We start from the raw sequence: 22,877 nt of genomic DNA on the forward strand, positions 1-22,877 counted from the left end.
AAAAGAAATACAATTTCGGTAGCATAGTGGACTATATTTTTATTTTACTTCTTGGCCAAACAAGGAAGTACGGTGATTTTGGTAGCATAGAAGACTATTTTTATTTTACCTCTGGACCAAATAAGGAAGTGTTGATGTTTTCGGTAGCATTGTGAAAAACGAATTAGACGAATCGCACGTCCTTTCATCTATGCACCTAAATGTCATCATCAGCCAATGAAAAACCAACATAGGTGTGCAAAATACTGTGGAAAGGTAACTTAATCGCTTAAATTTTCGAGTACTAAGAATTCGCAGGTTTAAGGACTTACAGGATGTAATTCACAGTCATATTTACAGTAAATACCACCTATTAATTGTAACAGTAAAAAGTAGGTAGCTTGCGATTTTTTGGTTGATTATTTACCTTGGCACCATAATCTTCCAGATATATGTGAAGCAATAGGTATATACATATATATTTATATAAAATAACATTTTATCGCTTACTTGACTGGAATGCAGCATGTCATTCTTTTCGGATCGCACAATATTCGATCAAATAATTTCCTGGGTGAATTTTTTTTTTAAAATTGGATTCTGCTCCTTCACGAGCTTATCAGATGCAATCTGGAAGTGATTTTGGTTGTTACTGCAAACCATCACCGTCAGTAGCGCTATCTTGTAACCTTTGAAGGTTAACCCGAGAAACAGCTAGAGGGTTGACTGCGCTACCTACCGAGCATTCTATACACTACTTCGAGATGCAATGCCGCTTTACTTTTCTATGGAGTGTACAAGGGAATACGGCAGAATCCCGTTCTCGTCCTTTTTAAATTATGGTAGTTTTTCCGTTATGGTACTTTTCCCCGGCTTTTTCGAAGAGGCCGGGCGGAATACTGTCATTATGGTATATTTCCAGTACGGTAGTCTTCCGCACCCCCGGCGACCCTCTCCACGCGGACTCGGAACGAACGCGACGTGGGTTTCGACCCCGGCAGGCGTCTCGCCGAGGGAAAGCCTAAGATGTACATCAAGTTCTGTCCCTGCCCGAACACGCCCGAATATTCACCTTCGGCCAACCTCGGGGTTTATTTATATTAATTTATATTTCTCTGTTCATTTTAATGTAGCTATATACTATACCTAACTAACCGTCCATAGTGATTTTAAAGTTGTTTTAATGTAGCTAACCTATAACCGAACACTTTTCAATATTTGAATTCATTTTTTTCCTGCGCAAAAAAAAAAAAACAAATCCCGAGGTTGGCCGAAGGTGAATATTCGGGCGTGTTCGCGGGCATGGACAAAACTTGATGTACATCTTGGGCTTCTCTCTCGCCGAAGTGGAGGCTGGCGCGGCGCCGCCACGGGGGGGGGGGGGGAGGGGGGGGTAACTGCGGACACGCCTCTTGGACGCCGGCGTAGGCTTAAGTCGGCTAACGGCGTGCTCCTTCCTTCTTCCAGTGGAGGGGGGGGGGGGGGGTGGTTGTTGGTTCCGCTGTCGCCTCTCTTGCTGCTCTGGTCTGAAGAATTCCCCACTCCGCTGAAGGTCGGCGTCTCCGGTGCCAGCCAGGAAGGCTAGTTAGAGGTTCGCTTCACTCCGGTCAGACCGCAAGGCTCTTCGAGTGGTCAGAAGGGGGGTCACAGAGGAGCGTTCAGATGCTCTTCGGTCCTCAAGAGTCTTACCACGGTTTAGAACCAGCGATGCTGCGGCGGGTTTCCTCAGCCTCTCGCCGCAGCGTCTTCTCAAAAACACCTCCGTCTCCCTGCGACTCTGGGTGACCGGACGTTGGTCATGATTATAGACCTGCAAAAATTCGCGGATTCATTTCGTGATGTGCTACAATTCAAATAATTATACCTTAGCGCTGCTTCTACCACTGGTCCACTGTTAATCTGTAGGACTGAGGGCCAATTAGAGACCCTCACTCAAAGAAGTGTCGAATCACAGACACTCAGTCGAGACGACTCACAAGTCAGCAGCCAATGACCAGCTGGTATTTGCCCGAGTGTGTAGAGTGTAGTAGAGTCTATCCTGAAAGTCATTGAACCCGCGAATTTTTCCGGTCTCTAGTCATGATATAGCCCTTACGGAAGTGGTTTCTTTACGAGAAGAAAAGCTGTCAGATTTGTTCAGAAGAAATGATTTGGTTATGGGCAGCATGGCCCCCACAAGGTTGTTTAACTATTATATTTTTTTAAAAAACTAAAAAAAAAAAATTAATAATTTTTTATCCAATGAAATTTTTAGAAGATTTTACAAACCTACAGCTAATTTTATTTTTCTGTAACTATTTTTTTTTTCTATCTTAGTGTGTCAAATATAATAAATAGCTACTTGCTGTGGTTATTTGAAAGTAAAATAATTTTATAAACAAAGCTTAGTTTGGACTTTTAAAATAGTAACCATAATTATACTCTGTATTTTCAGGTTAAATAACATTTTAAAAAGAGTGTAGGTAAGAAATAACCATGCAATTATAATGTAGCACGTGACTGGAAAATTGGGTTCGGGGGGGGGGGGCGTGTCTCCAATCCTGCGTCCAGGGCCCGTAATCGTATGTGGGGGGCCATGCTGGGTGGTACGTGTTAGTATGTATGTGTTTTTATTTAAACACCGGACACCAGCGAGAACTTGATACTTATGAGTAGGGGCAGGCATTTTTCGCGAATAAATATGAACGCCTATTAGACTGCAACAAGGTATACGGGCACCAGCGGCTACTTCCTTGTGACATGCCGGCCGTCTGCGAGAGAAGTCGTTGCCTTGTTTGACCGAGCCACTCAGGACGCGTTTGCTTCCGCACTGAATCACTGTGATTGGTGTTGTTACAATCGTCATGTACCTGAAAGAAACTCACCCAATCTCGAAACACAGACGATGCTACAGTGTTTTAACATTAAGCTGGTCTCGGAATCTTTTCGCGAAATACCTATGCATGGCCTTACTTATGAGTACTTACTTATTAAATATAAATGACGCCACATTAGCAGATCGCGCCAGAGCGAAGTCGGGGCGGGTCTCTAATTTAGAGTAACAAAAGACACCATAAAATTGTGTTAAGCAAAACTACATTCTATTTCATTTGTGTCTGACCGTAGGATCAGTATCGAAAATAAAATCTGCCCCCCCCCCCCCCCAATCGAAACACAAGTCCAGCTCGTTAAACAGTCTTTAGAGCATTTGCTGAATGGCTGTCTGGTCCTTCTGTCCTGATTGATTGGCGGGAAGGGGGGGGGGGGGTTGTCTGTTGGACGGACGCACAGATCTTTCGCCGATCATGACTGGAGCCACGATCATTCCACGGATTAGTTTCACTCCAGGCTAGACTCAACTTCCCTATACAAAATCGAGCCTTATTATTAGTAGAGACCGGAAAAATTCGCGGTTTCGATGGCCTTCAGGATAGACTGCACATACCCCTGTACACTCGGGCAAATAACGCAAGTTCATTGGCTGCCGACTTGTAAGTCGTCTCAGCTGGTTTGTCTGTGATTCGATCCTTCTTTGCTTAAGGGTTCATAATTGGTTGAGATTCGTCCAGATGAACAGTAAGCCAATAGCAAAATTATCTAAGAGGTATATGTGTTTGAATTCTAGCCTATCACCGAATGAATCCGCGAATTTTGCAGGTCTCTAATTATTAATAATTTGTGGAGACCCGAAAAATTCGCGTTTTTTTTTTTTCCTGTCACCAGAATGAGCTTCGCACTACTGTGATGGCACGTGATTGGGTAATTTTAATTTTGTAAGGTTGTTACTCGTCTCGTTTTTTCTTAGGGACGGGTAAAAAACTGCCTACGGTCCAATAAGGATGTAGTTCAAGCGTGTAATGTTATGCAGACTAGTCTCTTCAATTAAAAAAACGCGATTTTTTCAGGTCTCTGGTTATTAGTAGAGACCGGAAAAATAAGCAGATTCTTTTCGCGATATGCTAAAATTTAAATTCTTGTACCGTACTGCTGCATCTGCTGTTGGCTCGCTGTTGATTTGGGAGATCTCTCGGCCAATGAGAAACCCTCGACCAGGGAAGTGTCTAATCACAAGATCTCCCGGTGAAAACAAGTCAGAAGCCAATGAAAATGAGGCATTTTCCCGAGCACGTGCATGACTGGAGTCTATCCTAGAGGTAAATGAAATCGCGATTTTTTTCAGACTACTTAATAGTTGGGACTGAAAAAATTTGCAGTTTCAGCAACGAAGGCAGTGGAAATTACCGCAGAAAAAAAAAAGCTACGTGATTACGAACACTGACATTTTTCGTTAAATTCCAACTATTGGTGACGTTGTGATGGTATATACCGTACGTAACCTTTGAATATTACAAAATCCCAAATTTCGGAGGGTATATATATCGCACCGTTACTTCTTTATATTTCAAGTGTGTATATCAATTGTTGGTATGAAGATAATAAAATGTTACCGATAAATATTTAACTGCTGCTGAATTTAACCTCTCCGGGTTACACATTATTTGCTTTATTTATTTATTTATTATATATTTTGGTTTCTAGTCCTTCGGAGTAGGTCAACTATCTTGATATCAAATGGTAATGGTCATTACAGCGTACAAAATTTTGCATTCTATACTGTCACCGAATAATAACACCAATATTTTCAGGATGTTTAACAAATTTACATATAAGATAAGTTTAGTTAATAAAGTAAGCCATCGCCATCATTACTGATGTATAATTTTCTTAGCTCTCGGTATATGGCATTTGGTAGGAGTAATTTCGTGTATGTAACGGAAGTCGCATGTAACGGAAATGTGTAACCACGGTGCTGCCATTTGTGGCGGATGGCGCGAACCAAAGTTCACAAAGCCAAAGGGAAACTTTATAGTATTAACTGTTTAGTGAATTTTAACAAGATGGGTAACATTTTGATTAAACCTCTTGTCGAAAACCAGATCTAAAGAAGGGATTTCATTTTTTTTTTCAAGTCTTTTTCGCTTTTATCGGAGCCGTTTCATTATATAATTTAAAATTTCTATCTGCAAATAAAATGATTCAATAGTCGACATAGCTGTTCCGACAACGAATTCTAGTGACATTTGCGGACCCTATGTGTGATTGGCGACAAGAAATATAGTTGGAAACACAGTTTTCGTATATATATTTATAATGCCCAGCATTATTTTAAAAAAATCTACGTTAAATTTTGTGTCAGAGTATCGTATTATAAGTGTATTCGAAAAATGAGAACACATGAATTGGCTCGTTACCAAGGTTAGATGTTACATATCACTGGCGATAGCTATAAGACTAGCTCATATTTTTTTTAATATTATTTTCATTCAGATGGGTTTATAAACATCTCCGACTTTCTTGGCAGTTATTTTTTATACTGTCTGTCCCACTTACTAAACCTAACCTGACCGGTTCAAAATGCAGGTTATAAAACTTTCCTATTCCCACATCTGCAATCAAACCCACTGACTCCTTTTCGCTTCAGACTTTGCCATTTCGCGGTTTATTCTTCCGGCTCCAGAAAACTGCTGATTTCGCGTTATTTTCTGGTACCAGGCTCCTGCACAGATAAAAAATTTCTATACTTACAAAAGTTTTCCAGTTACCAATAATTAGTTTGTAATACTACAAGAAACGTGGTGTAACCTTGTACAACACGTGGCTGTGGTTATTTTTTGCAAATATGAAGTACTTTTTTTGTTCAGATAATACCAAGTATTTCTTACAAAAATTGGCACATATTTTAATTGAATTTTCTTACTCAGAAATGTACTGATGCTGAAGGCCACCATTTAGAACATTAATTTATTTTTCAAATTGGACTTTAAGCTTTCCACTTCCAGAAATGTAACCATTTAGAACGGAAAATATATTTATTTTTTTCTATGGCACTTCAAAGTGTGTATACATAGGGACCGGAAACATTCGCGGGTTCAATGACCTGCAGGATGAACTCCATAGTTCTACGTACACTCGGTCAAATGCCACCCACTCTTCGGCTGCTGTCTTGTGAGACGTTCCAGCGTAGCAGCCTGTGATTCGATAACGCCTTGTTTGGGTGTTTCTCATTGGCCCAGAGTCATCCAGGTGAGTTGTGAACCAATAGCAGAGGCAGAGCACTATTTGTATTTTAGCCTATCGCGAAATTAATTCGCGAATTTTTCCTGTCTCTATGTATACAGCATTTTTTTCCTCGAAGGATCCTGTGTAGTTGGAGGCAAATATTTGACAGTGAGAGCGGGCCTTTAAGAGGATCAGCTCTATTAGTTATTTCTCTGGTGGGACCGACCTTTCCCGCCGTGAAGCAAGAACGGGGGCGACTCGCTCGCGACGAGTTAAGTTCTGTTTCGCTCCGCCGGGAAAAACTCGTTTTCTTCTCGTCGGGACTGAGAGGCGAGGTGGGTGGGTCGTGGTTTCTAACGTCGGCAGTGGGACGAGCTAGACCTTTCCCCCCCCCCCCCTCCGAATGGAGCAGGAACTGCAGAATCCCGGACGGCGACGGTGTAGGGGGAGGACTTATCGGCCTGGCAGGCCGGTTCCAAGTCCGGCCGAGAGAAAGAGCGCGCGCGCCGAGGTCTTGTCCGCGAAGTGGACCGGGAGTTCTTGGACGACCCGGCCCCGGTTTCCACGATCCCGCGACGAGAAGAACGCAACAAATGAAAAAAAAAAAAAAAATGGGGTGTGGCTGTGTCACGGACACGGCCGTGTGTTGTACGCGAATACGTGTACGTGACAGGTAATATTTCCTATAAAAAATATAAAATACTCTATTATTTTTTTTTTAATTTTAACACCATATATATTCCTTGTAAATATTTTACACCAATGTTGTATACATGCGATCGATAGATTTGGACCAGAGCTGACGATTTGAAACTCGAAAGAACGTCGTAGCTTCTCCGAGTCAAATATTTTAGTAAATGGAAATCTCGAAACGCAACAAAATGACCTCAAAATGGCGGCGCTTCCCCCTCCACCGCGCGCGATGCGTCACAGTTCTCACTTAACGTGACGAATTCTTTGATCCTTTAGCCAGCCATTGGGGTATTTAAAAATTAGATGGAGATGATTATATATGTAGCTGCAACGCCAAACTGTATCCCCCCCCCCCCCCCCCCCCCCCCCCGATGTTTTTGTCATTCATTTTTTTTTAATTGCCTCCCACTATGGAAGCAATTTTAAAGACGTATTCACGTCAAAAAAACGCAAAACGTAACCATTAATCATTAAGGCCCCCGTCCACCCGTGCTTCAGGAAAAACAACGCGATTTCAAAAAATACTCAAGATGTCCGAGAGGGGTCTGCTTACGAAAAGCATTCAAATATTCGCCGAGGGCCGAATATTAATTTTGATTTCGGATTACGTTTTTAAACTGTAACCTTATAAGAGTTAAAATGTCTAAAAGGCGTGTTTTCAGAGTATTTTTCAGGCGTAAAACAATCGGTACAGATACTTTGAAAGAACTTAAGGGACTTACATTACACATTTACCATAATTGTTATGCCATATTATGTGGTGCGGTCACCACTAAAATTTCGCAGTTTTCCTGTGACGATTTTTCAAAACGTATTTCATATACGTTATGCAATTATAACGATAGTAATGTGTATCACAAATTTTCAGTTCTTTAGGACAAATGCTTTTAGGGAAACAACGCACCTCCACACTTTCTTTGCAAATGGTATCTAAAAGAAGTTTTGGAAAATTACAAAAATATATATATAATTGAACGAGTTTTTCAGTAGGGGTGTAGCATCTAACCTTAATAAAGAGCTATTTCATGAGTTCTAATGTTGCAAGTACACTTATAATACGAAAACACCGGACACAAAATTTAACGATGAATTCTTTAAAATAATGCCGAGCGTGATAAATATACACGCAAATTATGTTTTAAACTACATTTCTTAACGCGAATCACACGTATTTTCCGAACCGGCCGTTAGGATTCGCTGCCGGAGCAGCTACGTCCACTATTAAATCATACCGAAATTTTAAACCATGTAATGAAACGGCTCTGATAAAAAAAAAAAACCTTGAAAAAAAAAACCCGACTTTCATTTTAAAATCCCCCGAACACCGTTAATACTATAAAGTTTCCCTTTGTCTCTGTGAACTTTGGTTCGCACCATCCTCCACAGATGGCAGCGCCGTAGTAACACGTTTCCGTTCCACGCGAACCTCCTTTCCATTCGCTAAATCACTCCGACCAAATGCCGTATCTGTGTGTTGAATTATTATTTTTTTTTTTTTGCGTGTGGCGATGGCCGCGTGGTTTATGAACCGGGCCCCGCCTCGCCCGGAAACCGCGCCGCCTGCCCTCGCCTCGGCGCGGGGAAAGTTCCCTGGCCGGGCGACTCTTCGCGAACTGGTTTTAAGACCTGGGCCGCAGGAACCGGTGCAATGGCGCGCTCGGCGCCTGCTTTCGCGTCCCGCGGCGGTGTCGGCGCGAGGAGACGCTACATTATAGACGAGTGGTTGGGTCAGGGGAGGGGGAGACGTTGATGAGTTTGGTCAGAGGAGGGGATACGGTGACATGGAGTTGGGTGTGGGGAGGGGAGACGGTGACATGGAGTTGGGTGTGGGGAGGGGAGACGGTGACATGGAGTTGGGTGTGGGGAGGGGAGACGGTGACATGGAGTTGGGTCAGGGAAGGGGAGACGGTGTTATGGAGTTGGGTCAGGGAAGGGGAGACGGTGTTATGGAGTTGGGTCAGGGAAGGGGAGACGGTGTTATGGAGTTGGGTGTGGGGAGGGGAGACGGTGACATGGAGTTGGGTGTGGGGAGGGGAGACGGTGACATGGAGTTGGGTCAGGGAAGGGGAGACGGTGTTATGGAGTTGGGTCAGGGAAGGGGAGACGGTGTTATGGAGTTGGGTCAGGGAAGGGGAGACGGTGTTATGGAGTTGGGTCAGGGAAGGGGAGACGGTGACATGGAGTTGGGTGTGGGGAGGGGAGACGGTGACATGGAGTTGGGTGTGGGGAGGGGAGACGGTGACATGGAGTTGGGTCAGGGAAGGGGAGACGGTGTTATGGAGTTGGGTCAGGGAAGGGGAGACGGTGTTATGGAGTTGGGTCAGGGAAGGGGAGACGGTGTTATGGAGTTGGGTCAGGGAAGGGGAGACGGTGTTATGGAGTTGGGTCAGGGAAGGGGAGACGGTGTTATGGAGTTGGGTCAGGGAAGGGGAGACGGTGTTATGGAGTTGGGTCAGGGAAGGGGAGACGGTGTTATGGAGTTGGGTCAGGGAAGGGGAGACGGTGTTATGGAGTTGGGTCAGGGAAGGGGAGACGGTGTTATGGAGTTGGGTCAGGGAAGGGGAGACGGTGTTATGGAGTTGGGTCAGGGAAGGGGAGACGGTGTTATGGAGTTGGGTGTGGGGAGGGGAGACGGTGACATGGAGTTGGGTGTGGGGAGGGGAGACGGTGACATGGAGTTGGGTCAGGGAAGGGGAGACGGTGTTATGGAGTTGGGTCAGGGAAGGGGAGACGGTGTTATGGAGTTGGGTCAGGGAAGGGGAGACGGTGTTATGGAGTTGGGTCAGGGAAGGGGAGACGGTGACATGGAGTTGGGTGTGGGGAGGGGAGACGGTGACATGGAGTTGGGTGTGGGGAGGGGAGACGGTGACATGGAGTTGGGTCAGGGAAGGGGAGACGGTGTTATGGAGTTGGGTCAGGGAAGGGGAGACGGTGTTATGGAGTTGGGTCAGGGAAGGGGAGACGGTGTTATGGAGTTGGGTCAGGGAAGGGGAGACGGTGTTATGGAGTTGGGTCAGGGAAGGGGAGACGGTGTTATGGAGTTGGGTCAGGGAAGGGGAGACGGTGTTATGGAGTTGGGTCAGGGAAGGGGAGACGGTGTTATGGAGTTGGGTCAGGGAAGGGGAGACGGTGTTATGGAGTTGGGTGTGGGGAGGGGAGACGGTGACATGGAGTTGGGTCAGGGAAGGGGAGACGGTGTTATGGAGTTGGGTCAGGGAAGGGGAGACGGTGTTATGGAGTTGGGTCAGGGAAGGGGAGACGGTGTTATGGAGTTGGGTCAGGGAAGGGGAGACGGTGTTATGGAGTTGGGTCAGGGAAGGGGAGACGGTGTTATGGAGTTGGGTCAGGGAAGGGGAGACGGTGTTATGGAGTTGGGTCAGGGAAGGGGAGACGGTGTTATGGAGTTGGGTCAGGGAAGGGGAGACGGTGTTATGGAGTTGGGTCAGGGAAGGGGAGACGGTGTTATGGAGTTGGGTCAGGGAAGGGGAGACGGTGTTATGGAGTTGGGTCAGGGAAGGGGAAGACGGTTACTCGAAAACTCGATCGAGTTCACGTCTGGTAGCTGAAGGCACCGGATCGGCTGGTGGGTTTCAAACCACACTGAAATTTTATTTCTGTGAATGTAATGAAGGCCTGAAATACTCCGAGAAACGTTTTTAATGTACGGTTGTTTTTATTGGAAGCTACAGGAACTCTAAGACGCTATCTTTCTTTAAAAAAAACTTTGATGCCATAAAAATTTTCTTTAGGCTAGTTTTCAGAGCTCGAGTCTCTCAAAGCAAAGTTTTTTTTATTGGAATGATTGAAGCTAATAATGACTTGTTGCCACAAATGGTTTTCTCTGTAAAGTTACTTGCGATTGGTATACAATTAAATTTTTGGGAATGACTACAGATGTAATTTCGCTAGTGTTGTCCTCCAGTCTCTTAAAGCCTAATTGAAATACCTAAGCGAAAATGATCTTTGCACTAGTCGCTTTAGAAATATACATTCCTTGCTAAGTATTGAATAAATTTAGTATTTTTTTAATCAATTCTATTTTTATTGAATATAAATTGAACCATGTAGACCTGACCAATAACTTTATACAGAGGTACATCACACATCTAATACATACAATAGACATTATCTTGTGTTATTTAAATAATTGTCTGGATTTTAATATTAATTTATAAAACACGTCCATGTTGAAACTAATACGCCGTTGTTCTGTATCTATCTCTACATCTTACAGTTTTCTCCAGAGTAACTCACGGAAAGTTGTGGAGACAGCTTCAGCAACCTATAAATCACGCGACTTTCCACAGAAGAAAGTGGTGTGCACCATCTTCTGCATACCGCAGGCTTATCGTAAGACACTCGTGGAAAGAAAGCACTTTAAATGCACTAGCCTGCACTTAACGCATCTGTTGCTCGTCAGGGTTTTTTTTTTTTTATCGCTTTCACGAAAGAAATGCAATGGGGCATTTTCACTCGGGCCTTCTTTTTTTCTTCACCTCCCCACTTTTATCCGTTTACAGTATCGCACTCTGAGGTTTGGACATCCCAGCCAGAACAGTTCTATTGAAAAACTTCTCCATTTGATTTGCGAAATATCCTGTCATTATTTCTGCAGCCAAACGTGTCATTAATATAGTGAATCCTATTCATTATTCAAGAACGAAAGTTTCGCCCATAATTCGAACTCGTCCCAGGGAAATGGACCGTTTATTGAATATTTTGCTTTAAAGCTCTGTGGAAGGTCTCCCCCCCCATACAATTAGAGGAGATGGTATACCCCCTCCCCCTAAAGCTGAAAATTAGACTTAGAATAATTTTCGCAGCCAGTATAGATAGTGGGATTTGCTTAGTGGTGGTGTGTGTCTTCTATGGCATAGCATTACCACACCCCTGTGAGTGGTGTGCCGTGGAAAAGTTTTCTGGCTATTTCCATATTCATAAACTTATATACAAGTCACTGGCATTTAAGCAACGCATAGAAAATAGTCTGGGCAGCTTATGAACTTAAACTTCAGTGAATAGTTACCAAAATCTGTCTCCAATTTGACAGTTTTCAAAAGCAGTACCAGTGTTTACAAAACAGCACACGGATGTTTGTTTACAAACACTGACTTGAAGTTGTTAGGTAAACGACAAACTGTGGCAGAAGAATATGTAGGTAATCTATTTTGAAAACTGTCAAATTTTTAGACAAGCGGCGTAGCTTATCAAAGTTAAGAAACTGAAACACTCAGTAATGTGTTCAGTAAGTTTTAAGTCATAAAAGTATGATATCTTTCATCGATGTAATTTTTGCTTAGCCTTTCTCAGACTGTAAAATGTAGGATTGAATGAATTATGGTCGGTCGACCATCGACTTCACAGACTAAAGATGAAAGGTGAGCAAATTGGTGGGAATGGAGCAGCATTGAAATGCAATTTTTGCGTGGAAAGGGGAAATCCGAGAGGACCCAGAGAATACCCACTAGTTCACGGCTACGTCCGCAAAATTTCCCACTCACAATAATTGCTCGGAAGGTAATTCACAATTGAAAATTCGAAGTAAATATCTAAGTATTTGTTAGCACAAACATTTGAGTGTTGTATGTAGGCTGTGTGCATTTTTTTGATCGGACCTTTCATAAAAAATGGGTATTTTGTAATTTTAACGTAATATTACTTTCGTCATGGTTTCTTACTTATGGAGTGGTTTATTTCCAACGTCCCCCAAATAAACTAAAATTTAATGATTTAAATTCAATGTAATTTTATACTAAAAAAGTAAGTTGTGTACTTTTATTTGCAAAAATGGAAGTAAAAAGTTATTAAAAATAAACAGCTAAATTCCTGTGAATATTAATGAACGTGCAATATTCAAAGTAATTCCAAAGCATAATATTAGTATACCGATGTACTCTTAGCTTTAAAAAAAAATGTTTTTGTTTAGCAGCCAATAATTTTAATTATTTCTATTTAAAATTGTAAAGTACGTTTAGAAAAATAAGATATCACAGATGTTCTTATGTAAAAAAAAAAATGTTGTTCTTATGTTTCAAATTTCTGATGATTCCGCGCTAAATTTTTTTTCTTACGAAGTTTTTCTCATCGAGTAAGTTACACAGTAAAGAAACCAAGTGTTTTGTCCAACACGACTAGTTTCTTACAGAGTGCTTATGTGTTTGTGTGTGTGTGTGTCCGTGTTGCAGGCAACAGCATCAGTCAGTCCGCCGTCAGCGAACTGGTCAAGCAACTGACCGAGAGCGGTGAGGTGAGTTTCAAGCGCCTGTCGCTTGCGGATAGGCAATCCAGCAACACAATTGTGTTACACAAGTTGCCGCATGCCGCAGGGAGACCAGACAACCGGAAACATACTACCCTGCTTTACTCTAGGATTATTTCGTTAGTTCATACAAGTTACGCATTACATGTCAACGGAAACAAAACCAGAGACAAATTTACAAGCTTACAAGCGTAGCTATAGTGTAACTTTAAATATTATGTGTTTTTACGGAAGAGAAACAAATTAGATGTTAATTTTATGCGGCGTCTTAGAACTTTGCTATTTTTGACGATAAGTAAACGTTGAATATTCGAGTTCATTTTAGTACGTACAAAAATTTATCGATTGACAACTAGACAGTAGGTGTGGAATCACTTCTACCACCACAATAACATGTCTTTAATAACACGGAAAAAAATGATTTTAACCAAAAATAACCTACTGATACAGTGAATTATTTCTGATGGTATAGAAACAATTCCATTAAATTAACAGTTGCTCATGTTGCTTGATTACACTAAATATTTTATGTAATGGAAATGTTACAATAATATATCTAGTGTTGCATGTGTAATGTGTCACGCGCTTGGATTGCAGCACAGTAAATGGCGCCAACAATCCTAGTTAGCTACTTACTATTCCGCCTGATATTAAAATTCTTATTCCATATAATATCGTTAATCCTGATAAGTATTCGTATTAAATTTTTAATTTGACCATTTTTTTTTATTTTACTAAGACCTCAAAAGAACGTATATTTGCAGTATTATTCCAGTTGTAGTCATTCTGAAAGAAAAAAAAAGTTCAATGCTAAACACGAATGATGACAGTTGCAACTCTAATAGTAAATACAGACAAAAAACTACATTTGGAAAACACAGTGCCTAACGAAAGAGCCCAGAAATACAGACAATCTGAACAACACCGTGACAACCAGTCTAAATGGCGTTCGTCTAAACAACAAAAATAATTTTAAAAAAAAATTGTGTAATTGCAAGCTGTATTAATTTTATGTCTCGAGTGATGCATACTTAGCCTTTATTTAGCTATCGATTTAGTCACCTACCTATCACACCTAAATTATAATTTACCCTATATCAGTATATTGCTTACGTTCACTTACCACCTCTATAATCTTATAATGTCGTTGTTTCAAGTAATTTTTCCAACGTGAAACTTAATCTGTCTATTCTGCTGAGTTTTCACCATTCGCACGTGTCAACCAATCGGCATAGTTTCTCTTAGCTAAAAATATAATTACATGCTCAATTTTTTAGCTGAGTGACAGTAGCTAGATTATTTGTTAGTTGTTACTTGCTTTTAATTGGTTTAGTTAGTTAATATAGTACTGTAATCTTTGAAAGGTGTTTTTCACGTAATTTTCAATTGTTTTTTTAGCTTGGCTGAGATGTATACGTTTTGTTTTTTAATTATATTTCTACACTATCTATTTGTGTGTCTATTTGGTACAAATGTGACTGACTACACCACATAAAATGAGAACTTTAAAAATTTCAAACAATCGGTAAATACCTCAATTGACTGATTAATCAGAAAGATCCAAAACAGTCTATTATTTTTGAAGTTAAACTTTTTTGGGTGGGATGAGAGCAAAACTTCAAGGCCGAATTTTAATGCAACGTTTTCCTGAAATATCCCCCCCCCCCCCCCCCCCCCAAAAAAAAAAAAAAATTATAAATCAAACTGCTGCGACTAAACTTGGCCCAGTTGAAATATGACACCGCGAATTAATCTACACAAAGATTCCATTTTTCACCAAAAAAATTTAAAGATATTAAAATAAAAAGGACATGTATTTTGTGTCCAGAGTCCTCGGTTCAATTCCAGCAAGGGCAATTTAATAAAATATCAATTTTAAAAATGGTTGCGTGTACTTATCTACGCGCGTTAAAAACTATACTTACTTGGAGTAATAATTTTTATTTAATTTTGCAAATAATTAATAGAAATAAAATAGTAAAAAACTGTTGGTTCAAAAAAAATTTAAAAAAAAAAACAAACTCAGTACTAAATATTAGTATAAACACATGTTAAAACAGACGAGATAAAAAATTAACTTATTTAAATAGACTAATACTCACAATTTAAAAAATAATAATAATTTTAATGATGTGTACCAGTATTCAATGTCAAAGATTTTCTTTTTTTCATCCTGCGAAAATTTCGTTGCATGGTGTGCGTGTATCGTAAAAAAAAAACACTCACATGATGCGCCTAAAGAAATGTAGCTTTAAAAAAATCCTCGTAAGAAAAACATTTAGAGAATATTTCATTTTTTTTTATACTCGAGGTAGACTGCTCCCTGATGATGGCAACGATTGCACTTTCGACCGGGAAACCGTCGGTGAATTATTCGCCGAGGACGCGGCTACAAACCCAGAAGCCGAGCTACTTCAGACAATGGCCGTGAAAGCCTGCGAACATGAATGTGTCTCTATTTTTTTTTTTTTTTACATTATGCGTGGCCTACAGCTTGACGCCAATTGGCCAAAGGGTCATTCATTGTATCGTAGTGTGATCATCATTTGAAATCAATCATCATCATGTAAATTTTACACCCATGCCTTACCCGGGACTCGAACCCAGGACCCCTCGCACCGTAAGCCGGTGTGCATCCGACTACGCTACCTTTGAATATATATATACTGTATAGAAGTCGCGAGTGGATAGGATTTACACTACGTTTTTCAGAAGCGTATGATGAGCAGCTTGGGAACTTCACCGCTGCAGTGCGCTGCCGTAACGCCCTGTATCGTCTTAGTTGTTATTTACACGTTAGAGCGCAGCACTGTCGCCCGCTGTCATTCCCCTGCAACCCCCCATCTATCATTCACTGCAGCTCGAGGTCGTGCAACGGGAGGGGGGAAGGGGTGTTTGAAGAGTTCGACACTTGTCCGCTAGGGACCACCGCAAGTCGATGCCCCTAGAGATGGTGGCGATTGCGGCGGTGAATTAACCAACTACCTCAAAACCGTGTTAGAAATTTTAACCTGGGCTGGCGACTTCTATACAGTATAAGACGCTACGGAGGTCGGCTGTTGGATGGCGGGGTGTGGAAGTGTTGTGGAAGGGGTAAGGAGGGTGGCTGACGTCACCGCGCATGCGCCTGCCCGCAGCTGGACTCGCTGGACCCGGCGGCACTCAACAACACCCGGCGGGCCGGAGCAGAGCTGGTGTTCTTCAACCGAGTGCCCAAGGTGGGCAGCCAGACCTTCATGGAGCTGCTGCGGCGGCTGGCGGCCAGGAACCAGTTCGCCTTCCACCGCGACCACATCCAGCGCGTCGAGACCATCCGGCTGTCGCCCGCCGACCAGGTCAGCCGCGTCTCGGGTGCTGTCATTACTTAGAAACACACAACTTAGAATTTTCTAAGTTATGACTTTCTACGTTATGACGTTTCTAAGTTACGTGGTTCTGCGTTACGTGGTTCTGCGTTACGTGGTTATGCGTTACGTGGTTCTGCGATACGTGGTTCTGCGTTACGTGGTTCTGCGTTACGTGGTTCTGCGTTACGTGGTTCTGCGTTACGTGGTTCTGCGTTACGTGGTTCTGCGTTACGTGGTTCTGCGTTACGTGGTTCTGCGTTACGTGGTTCTCCGTTACGTGTTTCTAAGTTAAGTGTTTCTAAGTTAAGTGTTTCTAAGTTAAGTGTTTCTAAGTTAAGTGTTTCTAAGTTACGTGGATTTTTCCGAGTTTTCTAAGTTATGACAGTTCTAAGTTGTGTTTTCCTAAGTTATGTGGTTCTGCGTTGCGTGTTTCTGAGTTACGTGTTTCTAAGTTATGATAGTTCTAAGTTGTGACTTTCTACGTTATGACATTTCTAAGTTGTGTGGTTCTGCGTTGCGTGTTTCTAAGTTATGATATTTCTAAGCTGTGTGTTTCTAAGTTACGTGGATTTTTCCAAGTTTTCTAAGCTATGACAGTTCTAAGTTGTGACTTTCTAAGTTATGTGTGGTTCCCAGCCGCGCCTGCACCCCTCACCCTCCATCCTAGCACAGCATTTCGGTGCGAGATCACGATCAAACAAGTTTCAGACATAAGCGCTTCGTTGTTTCCTCGCTTGCAGAGTAGACGGTCGGCCTTCAAACCTTCCTTTGGCAAAAAAAAAAATAAATAATTGGCTGTCTGTAAAGTCGGTTTACGGACGATAGTATAACGTGACAAAGTCTTAACAAAACATTGATGAAATGATTGCATACTTTTTATGAATAAAATTGAATCATTTTTATTGAGTTATCGCTATTTTGTAGTATGGATACAAAGAAGGAGTAAAATTAAATCAAACAATTTAATTGATAAATTCACTTTCATTTGCAATCATTAATTCAAATATGATTATTACTTTGACGAAGAGATTATTTGAACTATAACTTTTATACATGTTTGCTATTTAACTTCTTCCAATCTGTGTTATTCTGTCAAGGATAGGACGATGATAGGAAAAGTAGGAAATGAATGGGAGTGTTTCAAGTTTAATGTGCCTCGAAAAAGTGAAATCGAAGGTGGTTCCAATCGAGTGGAAGAGAGATAGATGCAGCACAAGCGTACAATGAGCGTAACGGGACACAGTGTAACGGGATAATGTGCGTAACGGGAAACTTTTTCGTGCTTGCAGCCGGCGTTCATCGATTTATTAGACGTTGTCACGTCAAAAATCCTCCCCATTGGAATCTCCTTGCACGAGAGTGGTTGAACGTCGAAGACCCTGATATGACCTTTGGATTGGCCGTGATGGTCGAGACGACATACCTTCACGTTCACCTGAATATCCAATATTTTGACTTTATTTTAATTTATTATGCTCGCTTAAAGCGCGCAGTATATACTGGAAATTTATTCAGGGAACGGTTTGCAAAACGACTTTAACTACTGGTAGTAATCGAAACAGCACAAAGCATAAATTTCCGGGTAATAATCCGAACCCAGTATTACTGCAAACACTTTTTTTTGTAGTGCTACAGTTGTTTTCATGTAAATGTACAAATGTAGAAATATCTGTAATAATAACATTAACATTTCTGTTCGAGTCGCAAGCGAAGTGTCTCCCGATTGGTACCGTGGTCAAAAAGTGTCTCCTTATTGGTCCCGTGGTCTGGACATGACTCCTTATTGGTCCCGTGGTCTGGACATGTCTCCTTATTGGTCCCGTGGTCTGGACATGTCTCCTTATTGGTCCCGTGGTCTGGACATGTCTCCTTATTGGTCCCGTGGTCTGGACATGTCTCCTTATTGGTCCCGTGGTCTGGACATGTCTCCTTATTGGTCCCGTGGTCTGTACATGACTCCTTATTGGTCCCGTGGTCTGGACATGACTCCTTATTGGTCCCGTTGTCTGGACATGACTCCTTATTGGTCCCGTTGTCTGGACATGACTCCTTATTGGTCCCGTTGTCTGGACATGTCTCCTTATTGGTCCCGTGGTCTCGACATGTCAACCTTATTGGTCCCGTGGTCTGGACATGTCTCCTTATTGGTCCCGTGGTCAGTACATGTATCCTGATTGGTCCCGTGGTTGGACATGTCTCCTGATTGGTCCCGTGGTTGGACATGTCTCCTGATTGGTCCCGTGGTTGGACATGTCTCCTGATTGGTCCCGTGGTTGGACATGTCTCCTGATTGGTCCCGTGGTTGGACATGTCTCCTGATTGGTCCCGTGGTTGGACATGTCTCCTGATTGGTCCCGTGGTTGGACATGTCTCCTGATTGGTCCCGTGGTTGGACATGTCTCCTGATTGGTCGCGTGGTTGGACATGTCTCCTGATTGGTCCCGTGGTTGGACATGTCTCCTGATTGGTCCCGTGGTTGGACATGTCTCCTGATTGGTCCCGTGGTTGGACATGTCTCCTGATTGGTCCCGTGGTCTGGACGTGTCTCCTGATTGGTCCCGTGGTCTGGACGTGTCTCATGATTGGTCCCATGGTCTGGACGTGTCTCCTTATTGGTCGCATGGTCTGGACGTGTCTCCTTATTGGTCGCATGGTCTGGACGTGTCTCCTGATTGGTCCCGTGGTATGTACGTGTCTCCTGATTGGTCCTGTGGTCTGGACGTGTTGCAGATGAGTCTCGCCACGCACGTGAACAGCTTCGCTCCGCCGGCGGTTTACGTCAAGCACGTGTGTTTCACGAACTTCACGCAGTAAGTACGCTCTTACGAATATTTACCTCTTATTTACATAGCACACCTGTTACAACTCATCCAGACATATTCATAAATTCACCAGTACACTGTTAAAGATTTTCATCTTAATTTACGAAGAATTCTGGTTGCCAATTATTCAGGAATATTCTTAAATTGACGTTTATCTTCGCAGTTTCACGGTATTGAGTTACCTTTTTTTTTATAAATCAACAATAATAACATTCTTTACTAACAAAACATTCAAACCTTTTTGAACCTACTGCAAAAACGTTTGGAAGTTAAAATACGGCTATCTTTGATCACGAAAAAATTCTTCTATTATTTCAGGTTAGTTCTTCGCTAAAAAGTACGTAAATTTTACTGTGATTTCCAAGAGTGTATATTCGGTAATTTTCAGACACTGAATCAACTTAAAGTGTATGTACCCGTACATTTTGCCGATTCTTTTGGTCACAAGTGAGACTGTAAACATCTATACTTTCGCGCTGCTTTGATGATCGGTGTCACAATCAATTGTTTGGACGCTCCCCTCTACGACTTTGGGCCGGCCAACTATCAGCTAGCAGTAGAGCTGCTAAATCACATCGACCCGCGAGAATTAAGGGGAGGTCCTACATGTTAAAAATAAATCAGTAGAGTACCCTCATGATGTTACACGAAGGAAATATCTGTTTAACAACAAATAAAAGTGTGGTATCAGGTTTAAAATTTTTTGAAAAAACTCCCCTCAAAAATGGCCAAAAAAGAAGAAAAATAAACAACGCTTGTGAAATGGGGTCTTAAGGAGCCCTCCCAGTAAAGGGTGTAGGCTTAACTGAGTGAGAGGAATGTTACTTCTAGCTCATTATCTCCTCTGAACTAACGTGCATAGGGGATATGGTAACCATAACATTATATGGCGGAGAGATTAAGATAAAAGGTGTCATGCAAGGCCATTTGGTGCTTTCAAGAATCTGTTCCGTGCCTTTATACTACTATACTATCAAATGATTCGATAGTCGACGTAACTGCTTCGGCAGCGATGTCTAGCGACAGGTGAGGAAACTACGTGTGATTAGCGTCAAGAAATGTAGTTGAAAACACGATTTCCTTATATTTACCACGCTCGGCATAATTTTAAAAATCCTACGATAAATAATAAGTGTATTTGGAATGTTACACGTGAAGTTGCTCGTTATCAAGGTTAGATATTACACATATCTGGCGAGTACTGAAAACCTAGCTTACATTTTTTTTTTTAATGTTAAACATCTTTAGACGCGTTATGAAAAAATGAGAATGATCTTTGCACGCGCACCTTGCAACAATAATTGACAGGATGAAAAAAAAGCTACATAGAAATAAAAATATATGCCTGCTTTTAAATCATATACTTAGTCACAGATATTGAATACCAGTCTATATGATTAAAAAAAATTATTTATTGGGAATATCAGTGGTAGAAATTGCTTTTTCAAGTGTATTTTCAAATTTATTTATTTAAACGAGTTTATGTTTGCGTATGTATTATTTATTTGCATTATCTATTACAAATTATTACATTATTATTTCATAAATAATTAAAATTTATAGATTAGAATAAACTATCTGCATATTTATTGATTTTCATTATTAATTCAATTTTTTCACAAACATTTTACCAAATAAATAATTAATTTAAGCACGTGTTTATTGTAATATTTACTGAGAATTTAATTTATACTTGTTATTTGGATTGAATTTACACTTAACAACTGCATTTATAATCATCACTCCAGTACTTTTTATTATTTTATTTTCTAATTTCTATTAATTATTGCATCCAAAACAAGTATTGTTTTACCACGCCAAGCAAGTGTAACTTCTAACGTGCGTACATAAGTACACGCACCCATTTTATTTATTTATTTATTTATTTTTTGTGGTTCATCTATGCCGGTGCTTGTTGCTTGTTGGTTGCTGGACGGAAGTGCGAGCCGAACGAGCGACTGCCCGGGAGGGCGTGGACCCGGTCAGCGAACCAAACAAAGGAATGATTCACTTGCACCTCACGCTCTTCCATTGTCTCCATGCGTCACTTCTTCTTTTCTCGAACTGGCGCGCTGCGAAGTGGGGGCCGCGTGCGTGCGTGCGTGCGTGCGTGCGTGAGTGCGTGCCACTACACGTCGCGTGGAGCGACATGCCTGGAATTTATAAATAAATAAAAAACAACCGATGAAAGTCACACCAGACGCCTCTAGAACACTTAACGTAGCGACGCAATCAGCGTGAGGGGAGGTTCTGGGTTCGATTTCCCGTGAAAGGCATTGCATGAAGAAATCTTTTAATGGGTTATTGAAAATAAAAAGGGGGGGGGGGGGAGCGGCGAATCCATTTTTTTCTGTAAACAGTTGTGGTCCAGCATTTAATACTATTTCTGAACATACGCAATTGTAGTTTTGCACTGTTTGTCATGGGGAGAAAAAACACAACAATACGAAATGGTACAAAGCTCTGCCTTGCAATTTAACGAGAGATATCTTGGCAACTGAGTTTCCAAACACTTAGGGTATTAAAAAACTCACGCGGAACTCTGGAGCCGCGTGGACGAGTACCACAGATACGCACACATTGTCTCTCATTCCCGTAAACTGCAGGCTTCTTCGAGTAGTGAGTTTCTCCCGTGGACGTGAGAGTGTTAATGTATCAAGTGCTTGCAGGTACTCCCTGCCCGAGCCAGAGCTCGACGTGAGAGTGTTCCCGTGGCGCGTGCTTGCAGGTACTCCCTGCCCGAGCCAGGGCTCGACGTGAGTGTGTTCCCGTGGCGCGTGCTTGCAGGTACTCCCTGCCCGAGCCAGGGCTCGACGTGAGAGTGTTCCCGTGGCGCGTGCTTGCAGGTACTCCCTGCCCGAGCCAGGGCTCGACGTGAGTGTGTTCCCGTGGCGCGTGCTTGCAGGTACTCCCTGCCCGAGCCAGGGCTCGACGTGAGTGTGTTCCCGTGGCGCGTGCTTGCAGGTACTCCCTGCCCGAGCCAGGGCTCGACGTGAGTGTTCCCGTGACGCGTGCTTGCAGGTACTCCCTGCCCCGAGCCAGGGCTCGACGTGAGTGTGTTCCCGTGGCGCGTGCTTGCAGGTACTCCCTGCCCGAGCCAGGGCTCGACGTGAGTGTGTTCCCGTGGCGCGTGCTTGCAGGTACTCCCTGCCCGAGCCAGGGCTCGACGTGAGTGTGTTCCCGTGGCGCGTGCTTGCAGGTACTCCCTGCCCGAGCCAGGGCTCGACGTGAGAGTGTTCCCGTGGCGCGTGCTTGCAGGTACTACCTGCCCGAGCCAGGGCTCGACGTGAGTGTGTTCCCGTGGCGCGTGCTTGCAGGTACTCCCTGCCCGAGCCAGGGCTCGACGTGAGTGTGTTCCCGTGGCGCGTGCTTGCAGGTACTCCCTGCCCGAGCCAGGGCTCGACGTGAGAGTGTTCCCGTGGCGCGTGCTTGCAGGTACTCCCTGCCCGAGCCAGGGCTCGACGTGAGAGTGTTCCCGTGGCGCGTGCTTGCAGGTACTCCCTGCCCGAGCCAGGGCTCGACGTGAGTGTGTTCCCGTGGCGCGTGCTTGCAGGTACTCCCTGCCCGAGCCAGGGCTCGACGTGAGTGTGTTCCCGTGGCGCGTGCTTGCAGGTACTCCCTGCCCGAGCCAGGGCTCGACGTGAGTGTGTTCCCGTGGCGCGTGCTTGCAGGTACTCCCTGCCCGAGCCAGGGCTCGACGTGAGTGTGTTCCCGTGGCGCGTGCTTGCAGGTACTCCC

At 43.0% G+C, this 22,877-nt stretch overlaps 1 protein-coding gene across 1 annotated transcript in view; it reads left to right on the forward strand.

The window, feature by feature from the left end:
* Nucleotides 1-22,877, forward strand: part of LOC134538245 (heparan sulfate 2-O-sulfotransferase pipe) — a 70,427-nt gene that overhangs the window by 38,534 nt on the left and 9,016 nt on the right. The window contains exons 3-5 of the mRNA XM_063379396.1: nt 12,897-12,958; nt 16,108-16,305; nt 19,048-19,127. Coding sequence (XP_063235466.1) covers nt 12,897-12,958; nt 16,108-16,305; nt 19,048-19,127 — 340 coding nt within the window. The remainder of the gene's footprint in view (nt 1-12,896; nt 12,959-16,107; nt 16,306-19,047; nt 19,128-22,877) is intronic.

Source organism: Bacillus rossius, chromosome 13, assembly GCF_032445375.1.
Source record: "Bacillus rossius redtenbacheri isolate Brsri chromosome 13, Brsri_v3, whole genome shotgun sequence".
Lineage (NCBI taxonomy): Eukaryota > Metazoa > Arthropoda > Insecta > Phasmatodea > Bacillidae > Bacillus > Bacillus rossius.